This window comes from Artemia franciscana, chromosome 12 (assembly GCF_032884065.1).
Source record: "Artemia franciscana chromosome 12, ASM3288406v1, whole genome shotgun sequence".
In the NCBI taxonomy this organism is placed as follows: Eukaryota; Metazoa; Arthropoda; class Branchiopoda; order Anostraca; family Artemiidae; genus Artemia; species Artemia franciscana.
The window spans coordinates 31,250,738-31,273,409 of record NC_088874.1 but is presented as its reverse complement, the minus strand read 5'-3'; the positions used below and the strand labels follow the sequence as shown (position 1 = coordinate 31,273,409).

General features: G+C 35.2%; 1 protein-coding gene across 2 annotated transcripts in view; it reads right to left on the bottom strand.

The window, feature by feature from the left end:
* Positions 1–579: 579 nt before the first annotated feature.
* Positions 580–22,672, bottom strand: part of LOC136033984 (uncharacterized) — a 60,250-nt gene continuing 38,157 nt past the window's right edge. For both annotated transcript variants that reach the window (XM_065715016.1, XM_065715017.1), the window contains exons 9-12: positions 21,429–21,540; positions 12,420–12,608; positions 6,256–6,366; positions 580–2,498 (exon numbers count right to left, since the gene is read on the bottom strand). In XM_065715016.1, coding sequence (XP_065571088.1) covers positions 2,167–2,498; positions 6,256–6,366; positions 12,420–12,608; positions 21,429–21,540 — 744 coding nt within the window. In that variant the 3' untranslated portion in view covers positions 580–2,166. The remainder of the gene's footprint in view (positions 2,499–6,255; positions 6,367–12,419; positions 12,609–21,428; positions 21,541–22,672) is intronic.

Here is a 22,672-nt window from a genome sequence, read left to right as displayed (position 1 = left end):
AATGGTTCCAAATACTCATCTATTTTAAAAGTAGCCCTAAAAAAAAAGAAAAAAAAAAAAAAAAAAAAAAAATCTCTGTGTCGCTTTGATCTACGATACAGCTTGTAACGCTGGCTATAGATAGTTTTTTTTTCAAAACTTTTTTAATGTAAATATTTTTTTTAACGCAATACAGGTTTTTTAATGTTGAACTTAACAACACAGAGAAACCTTGATTCACCCAAGATTTGACGCAAAATCAGGAGAATATATCCACTCTCCTCGATACAATTCATTTGCAAAAAAAAAAAAGGATTTTTGTGTACTCATTATATTTTTAGTGTTTTCTGAAGTACAGCTGACCACCTATGAACTAGCATTTTTTGTTGCTTTTGTTCCTACTAAGATAAATAAATAAAAAACTATTTTTTTAAGAACACAAATAAGAAAAAAACATTAAAATTACAAGATGCGAAGATTATTCTGTAAATAAAGAGGGCTATAACCCCCTTGGCTTAGTGTTGAAACCTTAGTTAAGTATGTAGTTTGACACCTCCGTGACATAGCCCAAAAATCTATATTTAAAGGTGCAGGGTCAAATTTATATCAATAATATCATGTATTTGAATATTTAAAGATCAATTATACATACAACTCATAGAAAATATATACAATTTGTGGCACGAGTAACGTTCTTCGTTTAAGTGGCATACAGTTATACAGAAATTGGAATAAAACTCAACATTACTACTACTACCACTACCAAAAACTCATTGCAGCACCAATCCAGCTGCGCACACTCTTCCTCCACCCCAAACCTATTCAAAGCTTCACTCTTTACCTCCTCTCATGAAGTTCCAACTTTCTTTCAAATTCCTATGACCTCTACCCATCCCGTTTGGGGAGGACCTGTTTCGCCTCAGAAGAATGACCCAAATCTTTAGCAATAGGATTCTTGACAAATTTTGGGTGTAGATGAGTAAAAAGAAAAGTGTATTGAATGGCCACCACGGTCTCCAGTACCCAGATCCCCGAATTTTTGTGGGGTGTATCAAAAGATCAGATTTACAATCTCAAGCTGTACAGTTAAAGATTCTGGAAAATTCAGAAAAATTATTGAGCACAATAACCATTCTATTAATTTTGTGAATATACAAATAATATCGATTTATAACTAATTTAATTATATTAATTATATCATATTATTATTAATATAATTACGCCAATATGAGTGAATTATGTTATTTATATTTATATATGGAAAGCATTCCTGTTTGAAAATTAAAAAACCCTAGTTTTGTTCCAAATTTAACAAAGTACTTTTCTTACTTACGCCACACCATTTTTTAATTAGAAAGAAAAATAATAAAAATGAGCAATAAAATAAGTAAAATAACAAGGAAAATTTGTCGAAGTAGGCGAAATAAAATAAACACAACCGAGATTTGAAGAAATCCAATCGTATAATGACAAAACGTCTATTGGGTTTGCCAGTCAAAGATGACTATGTCAGACGGTACTATTTTCTACATCTTACGATATTTTATCAAAACGCTGAAAAATGTCAACGTCAACATCAAGTTACAGCTATTATTAAAAGCTTAGAATACTGGCGCTGTTATATCTTTCTGATTCTTGTTCCGTCCTTGAGAAAATTCTTGGCTCTTATCAAGACTTAAAATATATGTACCTTTTTTTAAAGAAAGAGCTTTAATTTTTATTTATAATTCTAAAGGCAAAGAAGGTATTCTGTTGTGGATATTGTATATCGTTTGTTAATTTTAGCAAGTATTTCTGTACGTTTGCATTAATTTTGTAGTTATAATAGTCTGTTACAATTTAATTTTGAACGAGAAGATATATTTCCAAGATATATTTCCAAGATATATTTTCCAAACTCCAGTGGGGGAGGCAAATTTGTCAGTGAAAAAATATGTATAATGATAATACCGAAAAAAATAGCCTTAAAGTAGGCCTCACTATGTGAAGGTAGGCCCTTACTCCGGTACCAGTTTGTAGTGGAATCACAATAAATGAAAGTTCTTTCCATTTTCTTTCTTGTCAAAACAGTTTTCGGTCTATTTGTTTTTTGATTCTTTTTTTCCTTTTTTAATTCTTTTTGGGGGAAAGGTCAACATACAAGAACTGCAAAGGTTGACATGAAAAACAGAAAAGAAAGTAAAATCGCTAAAAATGAAGATGGATGCCCGCTGTTTTCAGATCACGGACATAACGAAACTTGCAAATTCGCCATTCCAGAACACTAAGACGCCCTGTACCGATATCGACGCCATCAGAAAGTTGTTCGATCACTTGACCAAATTTAAAATATTTAGCATAAGCTTCTAAATAACAATCCAAGTAAGCAGCAACACTACGTGGCATTCTTGGCACTGTTATCTCAACTTCAGCATCAGGATCGGCACAAAACAATTTATTTAGGATAGCTCTGAACTCAGGATCTGCCATATCCCTTGGCGTCTTCCCATGTTTATTCTTCTTATTCTTGATTTTGTTACCTAGAGAGAAAACAAAACGAGTTTGAAAGTAGGTTTTCAATCCGGGTAAAATTTCTGGCAAATATAAACAATTTTGGATATAGTTTCTTATATGATGGATAAACTTTGCTTATTTTTGAAGACGCGTCCATGGATTATTCTTTGCGGTTGATTGTGTATGGCTATGCTGTTCGACCTATGTAATTGGATGGATAAGTAAGGTTAAGGCCTCGTTCAAGTACTGATCTATTTAAATTACTAAAGTAGGAAAACAGTCTTCCTTTCTCCTTCTGTCTGTCTTTCTTTTTTTTTTTCATGGTGTGGATTTGTTTCTGTGTTTGTATTGTTACACTGGTGATTTTTGTTTTTCAATATTGACAAAATCAGATTGTTTCTTTGTGTATTTTTGCCGATTTGAGGTCTGATTCAAGTGAGTTCCAGAAACTAGGACCAATGTGCTCAAATGAGACAGCCTGCTTTAGTAGTTGGAAGGAAACCGGCTAGGAAATGTTCACTAGAGTTTGGAATAATTGTGGCAAGAAGCTGAATTTCTGAATAAATTATGGAGCGAATCTGGCACTTTATTACTAGAGGAAAGATTAGGATATAGATTAGGACTTAACCTATATCCTAATCTTTCAATGATCCTCATTGGCGCTGCTACACCCTATAAACCACTGCTAGGTCTTTAGAGGATGCTCATTGGCGCTGCTACACCCTATAAACCACTGTTAGGTCTTTAGAGGATGCTCATTGGCGCTGCTACACCATATATAACATTGTTAGGTCTTTAGAGGATACTCATTGGCGCTGCTACACCCTATAAACCATTGTTAAATCTCAATGGATAAAAATGAAACATCTAAATTACCTCTGCCACTCCTTTTTAATCTCTCCCAATTATAAATTTAGCGCCACGAAAGACTAACAAATCGAAATCTTAAGTAACGACGCAAAATTACAAAAAAACATACAAGAAAAAAATGACAGAATAATAGTAAATAATAATAAAAGGATTAAATTAAAAAAATGATAAACGATCAAGCCAAATAATAAAGACCAGCGACATGAGTACATTTAAAACCTATAGTCAAATTTAACCCTGTAGAATTCCTGGAATTCCAAGAATTCTTCAACTTTTCTGGATTTTTCCTGACTTTTCCCCATGTAATTCCATGTAACTGTACCAAAAAATTACAATAGATTGGGTAAGACAGTTCGTCATCAATACTATCTACTATGATGACTGGTAAAACTAAACATTTGTAATATTGAAACAGATTCTGCTGTGAAACCTAAAATCTTCAAATATAATCATTAAAAATAACATAATAAGTTCAACAGTGTCTCTGCAACTGGATTTCCCTCTCGCCAGGGGAGGGGAGAGGGGAAAGATACCCCCCTAAACTTAGAAAAATACTTTTTTTATCTATTTTCATAAGAAATTAAAAAAATCCCCCCTCCCTTGATTTTGAGAAATTTTTAAAATCTTCAAATATAATCATTAAAAATAACATAATAAGTTCAACAGTGTCTCTGCAACTGGATTTGGCAGCTAAAAGGATAAGTATTTTCTACTTCTAAGTAATTTTTCCTTCCTTTTCAGTTCTTTTTTTAATTGGTATATTTTTATTATAATTGTTCTTTTCTTGTTTTTATTAATTTTTCTTTTCTTTACCCCAGCCTCCTTCCCCTTGGGAAGCATGTCCCCGGGCATTTTGAAAATGATGATGGCAACGTTATTCCGCATAACACCTTACTCTGGCTTTGTTGGTCATGGGTAATGGGAGTTTGCCACTCCTTTTTGGGGTAGTAGGGGATTTTTGTGTTGGACTACTTTTTGGAGTGGTGGGGGGAGAGGTGAATTTTTCTATTTTGTTCAAATATTTTCTTGTTGAATAGATGTTCCTTAAACAATAACCTTTGATGTTATTAAGCAATTCTAGGGTTTTTAATGGCGTCACTGAATCAAGGATATTCATTTGGATTAAATATTAGTTCATTTTGTCATTTTTTCAGTTCTTCCATTGCCAGTTCATTTGTTGATTCCATTAAACACAATCCTTAGGGACTGATCTAGACATACTAAAAGACATACACAAATCCATTGATTTTTAAATTAAAATCTAATAGTTGTAGGCATCAAGCCATGGCTAATTACACCCCCCCCCCCCAATATTAGGATTGTATAAAAATGATGTTAGTTTGCCATCAAAAATGTGTTTTTATATTCAAGTTTAGATGTTTTTTTAGAATTTCTCTTTTTTTTAAACCTATCGTCCGATAGGCTTTACTGCTAGTAATTAGTAAGGTACACCATCCGAGTTTTGTCAAATTCATACTTTGCACATGAGAAGCCACGATAGATTGAGTGGCCACATGAGAAGCCACTTAAATTACCCAAGACATCAAATAAAAACGTTTTTTAAGCCCCTGGACCAATCTGAACTTTATTCATGCCTGAAAACCGTGATTTTCTGTATTTTTTGGTTGCTTTAAAATTATGAAGTTTTTAGGACCGTATAAAATTTTCACCAGTGTTGCCACGTGAACCCGTCAAAATAGATTAAAAAAGAAACAGTAAGCAGAATTTGATAACACTTTTTGTCCGCTAAATTCAGACATTAATAAGCTATTGATTTCCAAAGGCAACTACATCTTCAAAGGAAAACTATACCTTCTTAAGATGTTTGGTACCTTATGTTTTTAGTTTACTTTTTTTCTTGTTTTCAAATTTTTTTTTATCGATTTCTCACTCATGTTCTTTTTTTTTAAATTTGGGTCCCATTATAAGCAAAAGCTGCACAACTGCATAAGGAGTTTTTTTCTAAAAAATTAAATTCCCAGTTTTTTTTTTCTTGAGATAGATTGTTTCAACAAGTAGAAAGAAGAAAAGTAGAACGTCTACAATAAAAGTGAATAGCTGATGTGATTAATCTCCAAAGCAACAGAATAAGAGCTGATATTTCCTTGTAAGCAATAAGTATTCAATTTTTTTTTTCAGGAATTATTTCAAGTTAAAACCCAGTCTGCAAAAAGTAGACCTAAGTTAGTTTAGGAAAGTCTCGGCAGGTTAAGTAGGATAGTTGACTTTAAGCTAGTAAGCCTACTGAGAACAGATTTATGCTTCCTTTATTATCCCTGCATTTTAAGATACCTGAAATCCAGCAGCTTTGCATCAAACTAAGTCGCCAAAATCTAGATGGTGTTGGTGATTTTTCTTTTCGACACTAGCGCCAGTTTCCACTCTTATAAGTTTTCCATGCTCTTCACTGTAACTTCTATAAATACAAATTTTTATAATTTTTGCCATATTTGCATATATAATTGCTTTATGTCCATAACTCTCAGCCAATCAATAATCTCCACCTCTGAAAACTACTGAGACGCTATGCCACGGGTACCTGATACTAGTCAAGTATTCCTCAATATGCATACATTCAGGAGTTTAATTAAAGTGTTGACGAATTTATAAGTAGCTTTGATATTATTTTTATTTCAGGGTAGGGATATAGAGTTAAAAAATTCCGAAAAAGTTTTTGGGCGAGTTGGTGGGTGGAGGGTTTAAGGGACTTCAAATTTTATGTTGAGGGGAGGGGGATGATTTTTTCTCCGGTCCTCACAGACAAGTATTCTACAAATCCAGTGTTGAAAATATTCAGTTTAGCTGATGCAAATACTTCAACTTGAATAACTCAGAAATAAATAAAAAAGCTCAATCTTGAAAAGCATTTTTGAGACAATATGAAAAGATATCAGAAAATAGAAGACATCCTACCTCCGTATTTTATAAGCAGCTGAATGGTTTCCAAGTTTTTGGTTTTCACAGCAAGATGAAGAGGCGTATCAAAGTCATGCCCAGGACAAGTGATATCTATTTTACTTATACCTAAAATGGATACAGATAAATCAAAAAGAAGAAACCAAGACTAGAGTAGTAAAAGGCAAAAACATGTAGGAGGAGAAAAAAATATATTATAGATATATTTTCAATACAAATATCTCTTACAATCAGAGGACAAAATAAACATATAATAACCTGTCATATTCAGTTGTTTAGGAACGTTTAATATGGGCCTTCATTCCCCTGCCCCTCTTTAGATATTTGGAGTATGCACGATTTTCCAATTTTTAAATATGTATAAATTTCGTAATTTTTTTTGCACTTTTTTTCGAATTTGCCTCCACCATGGCCAAAATAAATTCAAGCGTAAATACTTGCAACCATTTTATCAGATTCCAATTTGACTCCAATTTTATCAAATCTAGAATTATGTAAACTAACAAAGGTGAACAAGACTAAGAAGTGAACAAGACAAAAACCAAAGGGTGAACAAGACAGTGACGACGAAAAAAACTTGAAATGATTTTCTAGCTTCAAAATCAACAGTTCGTGGTATGAACTGCAGTAAGGAGCGACCAGGCTCAACAGCAACCGAAACTAAAAAAAACCGAATTTTAATCCTAATATATACGTCAAAGAATCGAAATCTCATGCTGACTTTAAATATATAAGTTTCATCAAGTTTAGTCTTACCCATCAAAAGTTATGAGCCTGTGAAAACTGGCCTTACTTTAAAAAAAGAGGGAAACACCCCCTAAAAGTCATAAAATCTTAATGAAAATTACACAGTCAGATTCAGCGTATCAGAGAATCTTACCTAGAGGTTTCAAGTTCCATCTGCAAAAATGTGGAATTTTGTATTTTCTGTAAGAAGAAAAATTACGAATGCGTGTTTATTTGCTGCTTTTTTCCCATGGGTGATCGTATCGACCAAGTGGTCCTAGATTGTCACGAGAGAGCTCATTTTAACGGAAATTGAAGTTCTAGTCCCCTTTTTAAGTGAACAAAAATTGGAGGGCAGCTAGGCCTCCTCCCTCACTCATTTTTCCCCAAAGCTACCAGATCAAAATTTTGAAATGGCCATTTGGTTCAGCATAGTCGAAAATCTAATAGCTATGTCTTTGAGGATGACTTAATCCCCCACAGTCCCCAGGGGAAAGGTTGCAAGTTATGAACTTAGCCCATTCTTTACATATAGTATTGGTTATTGGGATGTATATTGACGTTTTCAGGGTTGATTTTTTCTGGTAGTAGGGGGTCGGGGGTTCCTTGAGAGCATCTTTCCATGGAAGAATTTATCATGGGAGAAGAAAATTTCCCTTCTCTGGATTTTCCAGCGTTATATAAAAACAACGAGAAATTATATAATTTTTTTTAACTTAAAGTAAAGAGCAATATTAAAACTTAAAACGAACAGAAATTATTAAGTACATGAGGGGGTTTGTCCCCTTCTCAATACCTCGCTCTTTGCGCCTAAGTGTTTTTAGTAAAAGTTTTTAGAATTGGAACAAAATTCGAGCTTTAGTGTAAAGAGCAAGGTGTTGAGGAGGGGGCGAACCCCCTTCTATACGTAATAAAAACATACGAACATAGAAGTTCGTTACGTAAGTTACGCATAATTATTACTAATAAAAACGTTCGTAAATAAAATTAAAAGTTCTAGTGGCCTTTTTAAGTTACCTATAAATTGGAGGGCAACCAGGCCCCCTCTTACAAACCTTTTTTCTCAAAATCATCCGATCAAAACTTTGAGAAAGCCATTCAGCCAAAAAAAGTAGAATTAATATGCAAATTTCCTTTTAATCATTCATGTACGGTGAGCCAAAATCAAAACCTGCATTAATTCAAAAACGTTCAGAAATTAAATGAAAAAAAGTTTTTTTTTAACTGGAAGTAAGAAGCGAAATTAAAACTTAAAACGAACAGAAATTATTCCGTATATGAAAGGGGCTGTCCCCTCCTCAACGCCCCGCTCTTTACGCTAAAGTTTGATTCTTTCTCACAACTCTTACTTTTTAAACAACAAAAAAAATTTAGCGGAATGAGCGGGGCGTTGAGGAGGGGACAGCCCCTTTCATATACGGGATAATTTCTCTTCTTTTTCACTTTTAATATCACTCTTTACTTTCAGCTAAAATCTAAATTGATCAAGCTTAATCTGATTTCAGCTGTATTTTTGAGCCGGAACTAGTCCTCTGAAAAAAGTTTGTAATAACATTCACAATTCATTATTTTGTAGAGAAACGAATTGTTAGCGAATGTTAAAAATATTAATGCATTCAAAATTATATTTTTTCTGGAGATTTTCTCTTCAACCCTTTCTGGCTCCGTCTCTACTTGCTCTTCATACATACCTGGGAGTGTTTCTGTGCTACCCGAAACACTATTTATATCAAATATATTAATATATTTGAATTAAACATATTCACTTAATTGTAGCTGTTATTCCAACAAAGGGTTTTTGTTGTTGTTTTATTTCATAGATTTTTATTCATCTAGGTATATCTTCGAGGGAGGACCGGGAACTTGAAGGAACCCATGAAGGGTTAGACGGAAGTTGAGAATTTTTTAAGGGTATCTTACGTAAAATGAAATGAAAATATATAAATAAAGAGTAATATAAATTAAGAAAACAAAAACGACACAAAAAAGATTCAAACGAATGTGCATTGTCAGTGTAATATACTTATCCGGATATTTATTTTTTTTAAATCTTAATTAATTTTTGATTTCTTAAAGTTTTAAAAGTTTAAAAGAATTTTTTTAGTAAAGTGCAAAGTATATTCCAGATTTTAGAAAGCACAGGGGTTTTGAACCCTACTCATGTTTATTTCCGCTGATGACACAAATAGTAGTGTTTAATTTAGTCATGTACATCCTCTTGTTGACCAGATAAGTAAAACTTAATACCATTCCCCAAAAATAATATCTATGCTCTTTCTGAGCCTGGACACACTTACACTCTTTTGATTTAGTAAAATATTAAGAGCAGAAGTAGTAATAGAAGTAGTCCTGAAAGATTGAGCTTCATACCCTCAGTCGTTCTTGGTATATTGCTGAGATGTCTTACTGGCAACCAGCAAACAAACAGTGCGTTTTGATTCAATTTTAAAGCAACATTTAGTTCTCAAGCATAACGGGCAAATTATAGAATTGTGGGGGGTTGACCTACCCAATAACCCTAGAGATATAGTTACTAGACAGTTCAGCTATGCTGAACAAAATGGCTGTCTTAAAGTTTTGATTGGAAGTGTCTGGAAAATCATCAGCTAAAGAAGAGGGCTGATTATCCTCCAATCACTTTTAACTCTTAAGAGGACACTAGAACTTTTCATTTTCAATCAAATTAGCTCGTTTAAAATTTCACCGATTTTACTAGCTATGATACCGCATCGCTGCCTATGTCCTTATATACCCTGAATTGCTTATATGTCCTAATAATACCTGCATGCATATAGTTTTTTCGTTGAATTGAAACTCCCACTAAACGTTCTGTACAAGTTTCAACTTAATGCCGTTAGTGTCGTTAGTTAGAGTAAACGTAAAAACAGCATTAAACGTATAAACACAGTGTCATCTAGCTAGTTTTAAATCAGTAACCTATGAAGGTAAAATTTTCAGAGAATATTTCTGTTGTACGGATGAAAGTCTAACATCCGTATACAGGTTGTCAAAAAGGCATATCAGTAATATTTTAGGAGCAATTTCGCGTGTGAAATTAAAACTTACAACACTTGTTGTGGGGATGTTGAACAAACCAAAAAACAATATTTGAAACTACTAAAGCTAAGAAGCTACTAAAGCTACTTTTAGCTCCACCCCCACAGGTACTACTATAACTACTGGTTCTGCTACTATTACTAATAAACCTAAGGGTATTAAGGCGAAAATTTTGAGCAATATTGTAACTGTATTGAAATAAATCGAAACACCCTATGTCCATATAGGTTGTCAAGAGGACGTATCAGCAACACTTCAGGACCGGTTGATGGTACTAAGTTATAAATTTCATCGTGGGTTGAAAATAACGGTGCTATTTGCATACTGCTACTAATGCTACTACTGCTACTACAACAATTGCTACGCATAATTACTGAACCTTTCAACAAAACTGAAAAAAAAATGATGTCTTAAAACTTTGTTTGGATTTTTGTTATAAAAACCTCATTTCCATTAAGGACCTACTCCATTTGCCCTTGCCCCTGGGATTTGGGGGATTATGTCAACCCTGGAGGCATTGTAACAAGTCCTTTGGCATATTTTAAACAAAATTGCCATCACACAATTTCAATCAGATACATTTAATGAAAGGGGGTAGTTGGCTGGGGGGGGGAGGGGCTTGTTATATGATATTTGGACTATTTCAAAAAGACGTCTCGATTTGGACTGTCTCAATAAGACGTGTTTGTGTGGAGGGGGGGGGGTAGCTGCGCTCTGATGACTTTGACTCAAAAACGGCACTAGAACTTCTGATTACCAATCCAATGAGACACATCCAAGCATATATGACCACCCTCTCTATAAGAACCTTAAAATAGCTTACAACCCTTTCCCTGAGAGATTTAGGGGGGGGATTTGTCCTCTTCACAAACATAATTTCTGAAACCATCAACTACAATGAACAAAATTGCTGTCTCCCAAATTTTCATTGGAGGTGTTAAGGGAAACGATGAGCATGGAGGGGGGCTGGTTGCTCTCAAATCACTTTAACTCTTAAAAAGGGCACTATAACTTCAAATTTTAAATCAATTAGACCCCGTCTGAAGTTTATACGACCGTCCATTCCATAAAAACAATATATACCCACACGGCATAACTTACAACCCTATACCCAGGGTACTGAGGTTGTTTCACCCCTATAGACATTGTTATACGTTCTTTGAACTATTTTTTAGCAAAATAGCTGTCTCATAATTTCAATCATGTGATTGGTCAAAAAGAGGGGTTTTTTGGGGAGAGGGGGGGGATAAATGCCCTCAATCACTTTTTAAGCTTAAAAAGGAACTAGAATTTCCAATTTTACCCAAATGAGCCTCTTCTGAAGCTAAACAACCATCCCTTCCACAAAAACCTTAAGTACTGCGTTGCATAACTTACAACCCTCGCCCCTAGACTCTGGTGGTCTTTATCAGCCCCAAAATCTTATTAAATTATCTTTGGATTATTTTGAATAATACGACTGTCTAAAAATATTTTATTCAGTGTATTTTGGGAAAACACGAGGTTATTTTTTGGGAGGGGAGGGTGGTATCTGCCTTCTAATCACTTTGACTCTTAAAAAGGGCACTAGAAATTTAGATTACCAATCCAATGAGTTCCCTCCGAAGTACATACAACCACCCTTTCTATAAAAACCTTATATGCCCACGGGGTATATCTTACAACCCTTGCACTGAGAGCTGTGGGGGCGGGGCTGTTTTCCTGAAAGACATAATTTCCGGAACTTTCAACACTTTAAATCTTTCAACTACGTTTAACAAAATGGCTATCTCAAAATTTTGGTTCGATGTGTTTGGGGAAATGGTGGACGTGGGAGCGGGGCTATTTACCCTCCAGTCACTATCGACTATTAAAGAGGGCACTAGCCCTCTCAATTTCCGATCCAATGAACCCTTCGTGAAGTTTCTACAACAAAACCTTCTATAAAAAACCTTATATACCCTTATATTGGTCTCGGAGGAAAAATCCCCCGATGCACAACATAAACCTTTGAATTTTCTTTTTGGTTTATTGAGTATAAATCTTAGAGAACAATTAATGAAAGCTCTAAAATATATACATCAAATCGACGAGTCAAGTATGACTGCATTTCTGTCTTATATAGTTTAGGCTACTTTCAGATAATCCTCAGTGAGGATTAACTAACAAACAAGCATTTGATTTCACATAAATCGATATTATACTAAAAAATTTAAAAGTTTCTACGTTTCTGCATGTCTATATATACCGTGACATAAATAAAAAAGGCGCAAATACCTATACGTAATAATGGTATCAGAAGGAGCCTCACTAAACACAAATTTTATTACAGTCAAACTCCCCCCCCCTATAAACAAAGGAGCTAAATTTTCTTAAAACGGAAAAAACACTTTCCCTACCTGGAGGGGGGTCCTGAAAGCATTTGGAAAGTAACAAGCTGACAGCTTCAACTGATCCTGCAGCAACCGCCTCGTGCAGGGGACTCCAGCCCGCATTATCCACTTGATTAACATCGACTTTTGCTGCGATCAGAGATCGAATTTGTGGAATGTAGTCATTTTTGCACGCTATATGAAGTTTCGTTTCTCCTAGAAGACAAATAGAATAAAAATAAAATAGCAATTAAATTATATATAAACAAAAATATGAATATTTTTATCAGATAACTTTGGGAAATAAATAGTCGTGGGAGGGAGGCCAGTTGCCCTTCAATCTTTTTTGTTACTTAAAAAGGGCACTAGAGCTTTTAATTGCCTTCTCCTCCCGATCTTCTAGGGCCATTATTTCAATATGATCACCCCTGGGAAAGAATATGAATAAACAAATTATTTTAGTGCAGCAAAGGTTACCAAAAAGATAAAAAAGAAATTTCAATTTGAGTCGTGGTTAAAGCATAGCGACACCTGATAAATATAAAACATAAACGGACGAAAAAAAAGAAACAAAGATTTAAACGGTCTACTATCTAAATCAAAGTTTTTGGGTAGCCTTGGGTGCGAGGCATGCATGCACAGAGAAAACCCTATTGGCCAGACCCCTCATAGGACTAGAGATGGATTTACCACCCAAAATTTTTCCTTTAAATTACTTTTTTAGACCTTGAGGAAATTTTGAAATGTTGAATTTACGTGGTTCTACCAAAAGTGTGATTTTATTTGTAATTGTTTTGTTGTAAACGGTTTATGTACGTAAACGTTTGGTAACATGTGCATTATATCTACGTATGTACTAGAAACAAATAAATAAGCACAATGATTGAAAAGGGCTTCAATATCATCAGAGTGTCCAATTTAATATACGAATTTGGAGCTAGCTTATTTTCTTCAAAAACAACCTCACCCTATCAGAAGATTATGCTACTTATGAGACTAAAGGGTCAAAAAATATAAAATTACGTTTCATTGGATCCAAAATCTTTTTATAAGTTCGGAACCTATTACACAAGCTAAAGTTTTGTCACTCAAGGATCTAGAAGCGAATCCAACCTTTCAAACTCTTTACAAGGATATGTCCACGGTAAATTTTGGGATTGATATTTGAGAAAAAAAGTATGAAAGAATCAGCCAAACATAAACTGTTTTTGTCAAACAGTTCGGGCTAACGAACTGTAAGTAAGGAGCGACGCGGCTCAATAGTAACCGAAACTTTAAAAAACGGAATTTCGATGCTAATATATACATTAGAGAAATATAAGTTTCATCAGTCTAACCCATCAGTTTAGTCTTAACCATAAAAAGTTACGAGCCCGAGAAAACTTGCCTTATTTTCGAAAAAAGGGGAAACATCCCCTAAAAGTCATAGAATAGCACCACAACTTAATGAAAATCAACCTATGAGATTCAGAGTATCAGAGAACCTTACTGCAGAAGTTTCAAGCTCCTATCTGCAAAAACCTGGAATTTTGTATTTTTTTGCCAAAAGAAAGATTGCGGATGCGTGTTTATTTTTTTCCCCTCAGGGGTGATCATATCGACCCAGTCGTTCTAGAATATTGCAAGAGGGTTCATTCGAATGGAAATTGAAAGTTCTAGTGCCCCTTTTTAAGTTACCGAAAAATATTTCTAAATTCACCCGATCAAAATTTTGGGATAGCTATTTTATTCAACTTAGGTAGAAAAATCTAATAACTATGTCTTTGAGGATGATTTAATCTCCCACAGTCCCTGGGGTAGGCTACAAGTTGTGAACTTTGCCCATTGTTTACATATAGTATATGTTACTGCGAAGTATACAGACGTTTTCAGGGGGACTTTTCTTTTTGGTGGGAGTGGGGGGTCGGGGGTTACGTGGTAGGAGTTTTCCACGGATAAATTTTTCATTGGGGAAGGAAATTTTCTATGAAGGAGGCACCAGATTTCCCATAATTATTAAAAAAACGATCAGAAATTAAATAAAAAACAAGCTTTTTCAACTGAAAGTAAGGAGCAACATTAAAACTTAAAACGAGCAGAAATTATTACGTATATCAGGGGGTTCACCCCTCGTCAATACATCGCTCTTTACGAAAAATTTTATTTTTAGTACTTTCAAAAGTCATTCATTCTAATTAAACGGCCTTTTTGGTTTAGGGGTCATTCTCAAAGAATTGGACCAAAACTCGAACTTTAGCGTGAAGAGCGAGGTATTGACGAGGGAGCCCTATCATATACGCAGTAACTTCCGTTCGTTTTAAATTTAAATGTGGCTCCTTACCTTCAGTTGAAAAACTTGTTTTTTTTTTATTTGATTGTACAACAAAAATGACAGTTCAGGTAAAAACAAGATGAGCTTTCAATTTTTGCTCTGCTTCATACCCGAACTCTAGCTAGTGTGCCAAAACTTACTTACAACCCATAACTGACTAGCAAGCCAAAACTTACTTGCGACCTATAACTGACTATCATGACAAAACTTACTTGCAACATATAACTGACTAGAGTGCCATAACTTACTTGCGACCTATATGTGACTTGCATGACAAAACTTACTTGCGACCTATAACTGACTACCGTGACAAAACTTACTTACAACCCATAACTGACTAGCAAGCCAAAACTTACTTGCGACCTATAACTGACTATCGTGACAAAACTTACTTGCAACATATAACTGACTAGAGTGTCATTACTTACTTGCGACCTATATGTGACTTGCATGACAAAACTTACTTGCGACCTATAACTGACTACCGTGACAAAACTTACTTGCAACCTATAACTGACTAGAGTGCCATAACTTACTTGCGACCTATAACTGAGTAGGGTGCCAAAACTTCCTTGCGACCTATAACTGACTTGCATGACAAAACTTACTTGCGACCTATAACTGACTCGAGTGCCATAACTTACTTGCGACCTATAACTGAGTAGTGTGACAGTACTTACTTTCGACCTATAGCTGACTAGCGTGACAAAACCAAAAACTAACTAACTAACTGAACTAACTAGGGTGCCAAAACTTACCTGCGACCAGTAACTGACTAGCGTGAAAAAACTGGCGTGTCAAAAAATCAAATAGGTTGTAGACAAATAATAACAAATAACAAACAATAAAAGACAACACATAAATAAATTTATCCCCATTTGAAAGTTTATTTGTTCGTCGAAGACTAATTGTTTATAAAACTAACACATAGCTTTTGCAGTTCAACGGCATCTCAACGGCAGATTTTACATCCTTTTATCAATCAATCAACTGATTTATTTAAAGAAAACAGAGAAAAAATTACAGAACCTTAGACCCCCACAAAGGCTCAATCTTGAGAGTGAGAGACTAATCATTACATTAAACAATAGAACTAATAATATATAGAATAGAATAGCACTAATAATAGCACGCTTATAATAATAATATTAAATTACAGCACTAATTAAGAATTAAATTAAGCACTAACTACATTAAAGAATAGCACAAAAAACAAGTTCAAAAGGAAAGATAAGAAAGAAAGAAACAAAAGGAGGAGAGATATAGCTCTCAAGGATAGGAGATGGTCGGTTGACCATTTTTTTAAATTGTCCATAAGAATGACACAGTCGCTTTTTAGAGAATTCCATATGGAGGCACAGCATAAAACTGGATTAAAATCCGATCTTATGGTTTTAGTTTTATAATTGAAAATATCCATATCATTTCGAGAGAAGAAAAACACAAAGCTCCTTTGGAATTTAAAAGATATAATTGTTTGAAGAAGTTAAGGAGGAGCCCATGAAAAAACTTAGAAATGGAACAAGAGGAAAGAAAGATGTATGTGGATCGACCATCCAATAAATTCATGCTGAGCTGGCCTGTCACCTCGCATACTAATTTAATTGCACTGTTGTATATTTTGAAAACAGGGAGGGTAAAAGAAGGGAATATTGATAGCCAACCTGTTGGTCAGTAGTACATATAAAGTTGAAAGAGAGAGTGAAAGAGGATCTCTATTATTCAACCAGAGAAACAATGACGAATATTCCGGAGAACTTCTAGGTTTTGGAGAACTTAAGTTTCACACGAGAACAGTGATGTTTGAAAAATATTCATCCAATAAAATACCCAGGAATCGAATCTGTCTATCAGGAGGGCGAGTTATAATCCCATGAGTGGTATAACTAATTTCAACCAAAGAACAAGAAGTACCTGATCTGGAAAAAAATAGCATACAGATGTTTTAAGGGGGATTTTTTCTCTTGGGGATGGTCGGGGGGGAGGGAGAAAATTACTTGGAATGATCTTTCCATGGAGAAGTTTTTCATATGGGGAAGGGAAATTTCATGGCAGAAAGTAAACAAGATTTAGGGCAAAACGATTAGCATCGAACCAAGCAAAGGTTCTTCTAGGACAGAATACATTCTCATGGCAAGGGAAGATTCCTTAATTTCTGAACACTCAAGAGTACTATCATCTGCAAATGCGAATAGCAGTAGGTCTTGAGCTGCATCACTAGGTGGGGCAAAATTACGACCGCAAATACCACAGCAACTTCGTTTAGTTTGTTCAGATGCAGCATGAAAAGATGATTGATAAAAAAAAGGAATAAAACAGGTCCTAGGATAAACCCACGAGGGAGAACAAAATTAACACGGAATTGATGTTGAAGTTTAGTGCCAGCACTGATAGACATTTCAGACAAATAAGTTTCTTCCCAAAATATCTGTTTACCCGTCTCCCTATGCGTTCCATCTCGGAGATTAGAATAGTAAGCGATGTGCCGTCAAACACTTTTCTGATATCAATGAAAAACGCAACTGGAATTCTACCCTCATCAATTGCCTTGTGAATGAACCCTCAGCAAGGCCATGCCATGTTCTGTTGAATGTTTAGGGCAAAACCAGACTGATTCCAATCGGAAAATTGTTTAACGACAGTAGTCTAGAGCAGATACATTTTTCAAAAACTTTACTGAAGACCGATAAAACAGAAATTGACCGATAATTAAAAAGGATTGTCTCTAGAATCACCCATATGGAGAACGACTAATCTGGCAGATTTTAGGACACTAGGAAAAGCTTCACTCAATAATGATAAATTCACAAGAATGACGAGAGGAGATGGAATAGAGGGTAATATAAACTTTAAGTCCATGGCAGAAATTGGTCAGGTCTACAAGAGGATGAGCCTATTACCTCAGAGACGATTCTTTGGACTTTAAACTCGGAAACAGGATCTAAAGCCATCAATTTATGACAAGACGGACCTTGGTACCTTTTAAAGTCACTGGTAGAAGAAGCACTAATAAAAATATAATCAGAAATTGATTTCTCTATGGATACGAAGTCAGAGCTAAATTCATCCATTATGTTATTACTATTAGTTATTACTGTCCCCTTAGAAATTAATTTATTTGGCAAGTTATTTCATTTGAAATTGGGATGAAGAAACGTGTTTGAAGAACCGTAAAGAACTTGTAGAACATCTGCGAGTAATATACACTTAGCGTTACAAATTCAAAAGTTCAATTAATTTTTCATTTTTCATACTTTTCAAGATGATGATGAAAGTTATCACTACTATCACTACTTGCAACTTTGACACAAGACAACTTTGCTAGGAAATTAATGCTGAGATTTATTCCTAATTCTGAGCAACGCACATAAAACTTGCCCCAACTCTCGTGAAAGTATGAAAATATACCAAATATATCGTACGTTGGCTGAAACACTTTATATTTAATTTTGAGTTATTAGTATTGATGAAAATAAAGATAAAATTACAGTGTGGGAAACAGACAAAATTAAAATATAAAGAAAACATAGTGAGATTATAAGTATGTAAAATAGGTTTCTTGGCTCTCGCTGGTATACAGTTTTCATGTTGTAAATCCAACTTTTCTTTTAATCCCTATAATCAAATACAGCCCCTTAATGATAGATTTGTTGCGGCATAAACGACTGTTTTCTACAAGTACATCTACTCCTCCTCTCTCCTCTCTATTTATACTGCAGTTTGGCAAGTCAATACAGCCAATACGAAGAAACACTGTACATAAGATTACTTACAAGAAGAGACACTCCACGCTAGGTACTTAAAGAACAGCCTTGAAGTAGAACCACTTCCACTTGGAATGGTCTCTCAAAGGATGCTATCCCTGGAAACCCCTTCTGCCGAGTCCTTTAAAAGAAGATTTCACGAATGCAACCCTAGGGAGAAAACCTAGCTAAATAGTTGACTAGCAGTAAATCAGGCCCTTAGTTTTTAGCAGACTAGTGCCATGCATTTTGTCATAAAGAAGGAGCCCAAAGACTTTTCTAAAACTGAAAATGTTTCAGAAACATTTCTTGCATATATATTTTATAGACGACACACTTTTGGTAGATCTCACAGAGAGACAGTGTCGGGGTAGTGCTTCAATAAAGGAAAGTAAGTCTAAAAGTGCCCTACCACTCAACAGCGGACGTCTGTAATGGATCATTTTTCTGGATTTTATTATTTTGTAAATATTCCTGGGCAAATCAGGATCCTCTCGTTATAATCCTACTAAAAAGCTTAAAGAGGGGGGGGGGATTGAGAAACACTGGAGATCCCTTGATAAGGTGGAATAAGATCATAAAGACGAAGATTATTTTGATAACTACAGTGGTTTTCGTAGAAATATAAATATAATCGCTGTACACCAAAATACTACAATAAGGGATAGTTTTTCCCTCCCATACTCGTCTCTGAAATATTGGCGTTGGGAATCAACAGCGATGCTCGCCTCTCCGTCCAGCTTATGTTCTGAATCCTTCCCTTAAAATTTCCAAAAAAATTTGCTCGTTTTTTTCCCACGACTCTTATCCATTATTCAATGCACGAGAAACGATAATTGCTGAAATGCAGTTATTACTATACCCAGCCATATGCGAGGTGCCTTTATACAACAGAAGAACAAGCTATAAAGAACTTGCCGCTATCAAGTGCTGGGCTTGATATATAGTGAAACAAGCAACTCTAGCATTTTAATGGTTTTTCGTCTTAAAACAAAATGATCAATTCAGCAGAAGGCTCCTAAGCTAGTCCTTTCGCGCAAGAAGTGATTCAAATTTATAAAAGCCGTCGAAAGATTAACTATTTTTGGGTGTAACTTCTACCAGGAGTTTATTAACGTAGTAACTCTTCACCAGTCGGCTTTCCGTGATAAAGAGAAATAAAACCCTACAACTTTCCTGGTGGAAGTAGCGCTGTTAAAGCGCAGTTACGACTGCTTACACTCAATACCTTAGCTAAGATAGAGACAACCTCTGAATTTTCAGAAAAAAGTAGCCAAAGCATATGCTTCGAGAACACTAACAGAATTACCACTTTAAGGCTCTTGTCAAGCTACTGAAGAGCTTTGTAGGACTATCACATAAAGTCATTGGTATTACGGTTCGACTTGGTAAGGAATCAGGAGGAGCAAAATACGTGGCACCAGCACCAACATTAACAAATCACGGCTCTGATGCAGGAAAACATACAGAGGTCAAAAAGAGCTGTCTAGAAGAAGGGATTTTGCCAATGCATGATGTTTTCCTGTTTCCTAGAGGAATACGAACCTAACTCGACTCAAGTTACCAATACCTTATAAGACATGACCAAAATCAACAGAACTTACTGAAGGACCCGCTCAAAATGATCTACATCAGCAACGGGAGTTGAGTTTGGTTAGCACCCTTTGAGCTTTAAAATACATGCCTGCTTCCATGCATGATTCCTCAAGACTTTAAACTAATTTCAACAAATATATTCAGAGACACCACAAAATTATATTCTGGGTAATTTTGGTTCCGTGTAAACCTCATTTAAATCAGCCTCTTACTCAAAATGAAACTACGTAAAGCTTCGGTGTTGTGTTTGCAAATTAACAAATCCTCATGAAAACAATGAAAGTTTGAAATTTATTAATAATGCAAACATCTTTTACAAGAAACACTTAAACTTCTTTATTCTCGCAGATAAGAGCTCAAGGGTTCTTAGACGAGATCCGGTTTATATCACCGCCCCCGGGAAGACTTGATGGTACGCTAAGATCTGTATTTATTTAATGTTATAAAACTTGGAGGTCTGAGATAAGGACTAAGTCAGTAGCGCAAGTTGAAAGGGGGTAGTGTGGAGGCATTTGCCCCTCCCTGCACATTCATTGAAAAATACCCTTTTTTGGTATTTTCATTTGAAACCAAATAGCCCCCCCCCCATATTTTGAAAAATACAATTGTGTTTCAGGAGTTGTCCTTAAAGAATTAGGGCAAAAAGTCAAACTTCAGCATAAAAGGCGAGAAATGAGGAAGGTATAGCCCCTCACACAGAGAATAATTTCTGTTTGTTTTAAGTTTTAATGTTGCTCCTCGCCTTCAGTTGAAAAAGATCAGTGTTTTAAATTTACTCCCTGACCGTTCTCAAATCATGCCAGCAAATCCCCCTCCCCACCCCATGTAAAATTACTACTTTCTCCACGCGGGAAATCCGGCCCCTACTAAAGTTAATCCCCCCCCACCGAACAATCCCCGTATATTTCACAATAACAAACACTATATATAAACAATGGACAAGTTGCTTAGCTTACATCTCTTTCCCCAGGGACTTTGGTTGTCATATCATACCCAGAGGCACATGTATTGGACTTTTCAACTATGCCAACTCAAATAAACTAACAAAAAAAACTTTTTTCAATGCTAAGCAATGGTATGTGTTGCGCAGGTACCGATCTCCTGATTCACTGCCTTCGGCCAGGAGTGCAATGCGTGGTTGGGGGGAAATCATCCAAACATCATATGATTAGCTCTTTACTTGCAGTTCGTTACCACGATCTGTTTTGATCAATTTAAAAAAAACAGCATGGTATAAGTTAATCAGCCGAAAGAGTACCCTAAATCGCGATAATGCAAATACAGAGCTTTAGATTAGAATAAAAGCACGTCTTCAGAATAGGTTTTGACCAGCGTTGCACGAGTCAGTCAATCTCGTAGCTTCAACATAGTAAATAACATACATACCATATCTGTTTAACTGGCTGTTAATGGGAGCCTTCTCAACTTTTGTCAAAGATAATTCAGTTGGCACTTCACTCTGTTCCAGAGTAGAATCCAAAGTCTTCTTCAACTGAAACTAAAATTTTACAGTTTAAGATATATGGTTAGGTTACAACATTTTGACTAAATTGATATCCAACTCCTCCTTCAACTGAAATCAAAATTTCGTAGTTTAAGTTATACGATTAAGTTACAACAATTCAACTAAATTATCCAACTTTTCAGCTGAAAGTGAAGTTTTACAGTTTAAGATATATGTTTAAGTTAAAACCATTAGAAATAAATTGATGAGCGCTTTTGATAAAGCAAAAAACAAAACGAAAACTATTCGCATCTTCTTCTTCTTTGATTATTTGGGGACACCATTACATTATCTCCCAACAACTTCAAGTCTTACGGCAGGTGGAATCCAGTCCCTAATCCCTATTGTAAAGTAAAGATCAATCCACAACATTCTGGCAGGAATTGTTATGAATTTGTACTTTTCTGCCTACCTGATCTTCTACCGTAATTTTTGATTGTAGCAGTCAACAATTTAATGATCCTCCCTTTGAGAACAATTTAGCAAATGATTTTTGACAAGTAAATCAGACAGGATTTTCCATCCTGGCAGCGAGAATATACGCCTTCTTTTATTGTTGTAAACAACATATTATATTACTATACACGTGTGGTGGTCAAGGATTTTCTGCAATATTCGTCAAAAGATACTGGCCCCTGACAATCTGAAATTAAATTGAGTTTGATTAAATCTTTCCGCTTAGCCAAAAATTTTGAAAATAAAAATAAGACATTTTTCTCACCTTAGACCTCATTTCTCCCGTTCAGGCTCTAAGAAACTTTCCATTTTCACCCCAATTAGTTTTCTACAGAAGGTGTAGAGCTTTTCTCCCAGACAGTATAACCAAAATTATTGATAATTATAGTGTAAAGTTTTCAAAATCATTTTTTTTCAAAGCTCCTTTTCAAACTTACAGTTACTACGGGCCGTGTTTCGCTCTATGCTAGGTTGCAGCTAGAGCTGCTACCATAATGCTCAATTTGATGAGTTTTTTTTCATCTTATGTTTTCGCTATCTATTAGCGATATTGTTAGTTTATTTTTACACGGCAAATAAATGCAGAATCTCTGCTTTGCTTATTCATTCCACAAAGATGAAATCCGGCTTTTAGTCTCTATTGCGCATGCTTACCTCAAATCATGATGGA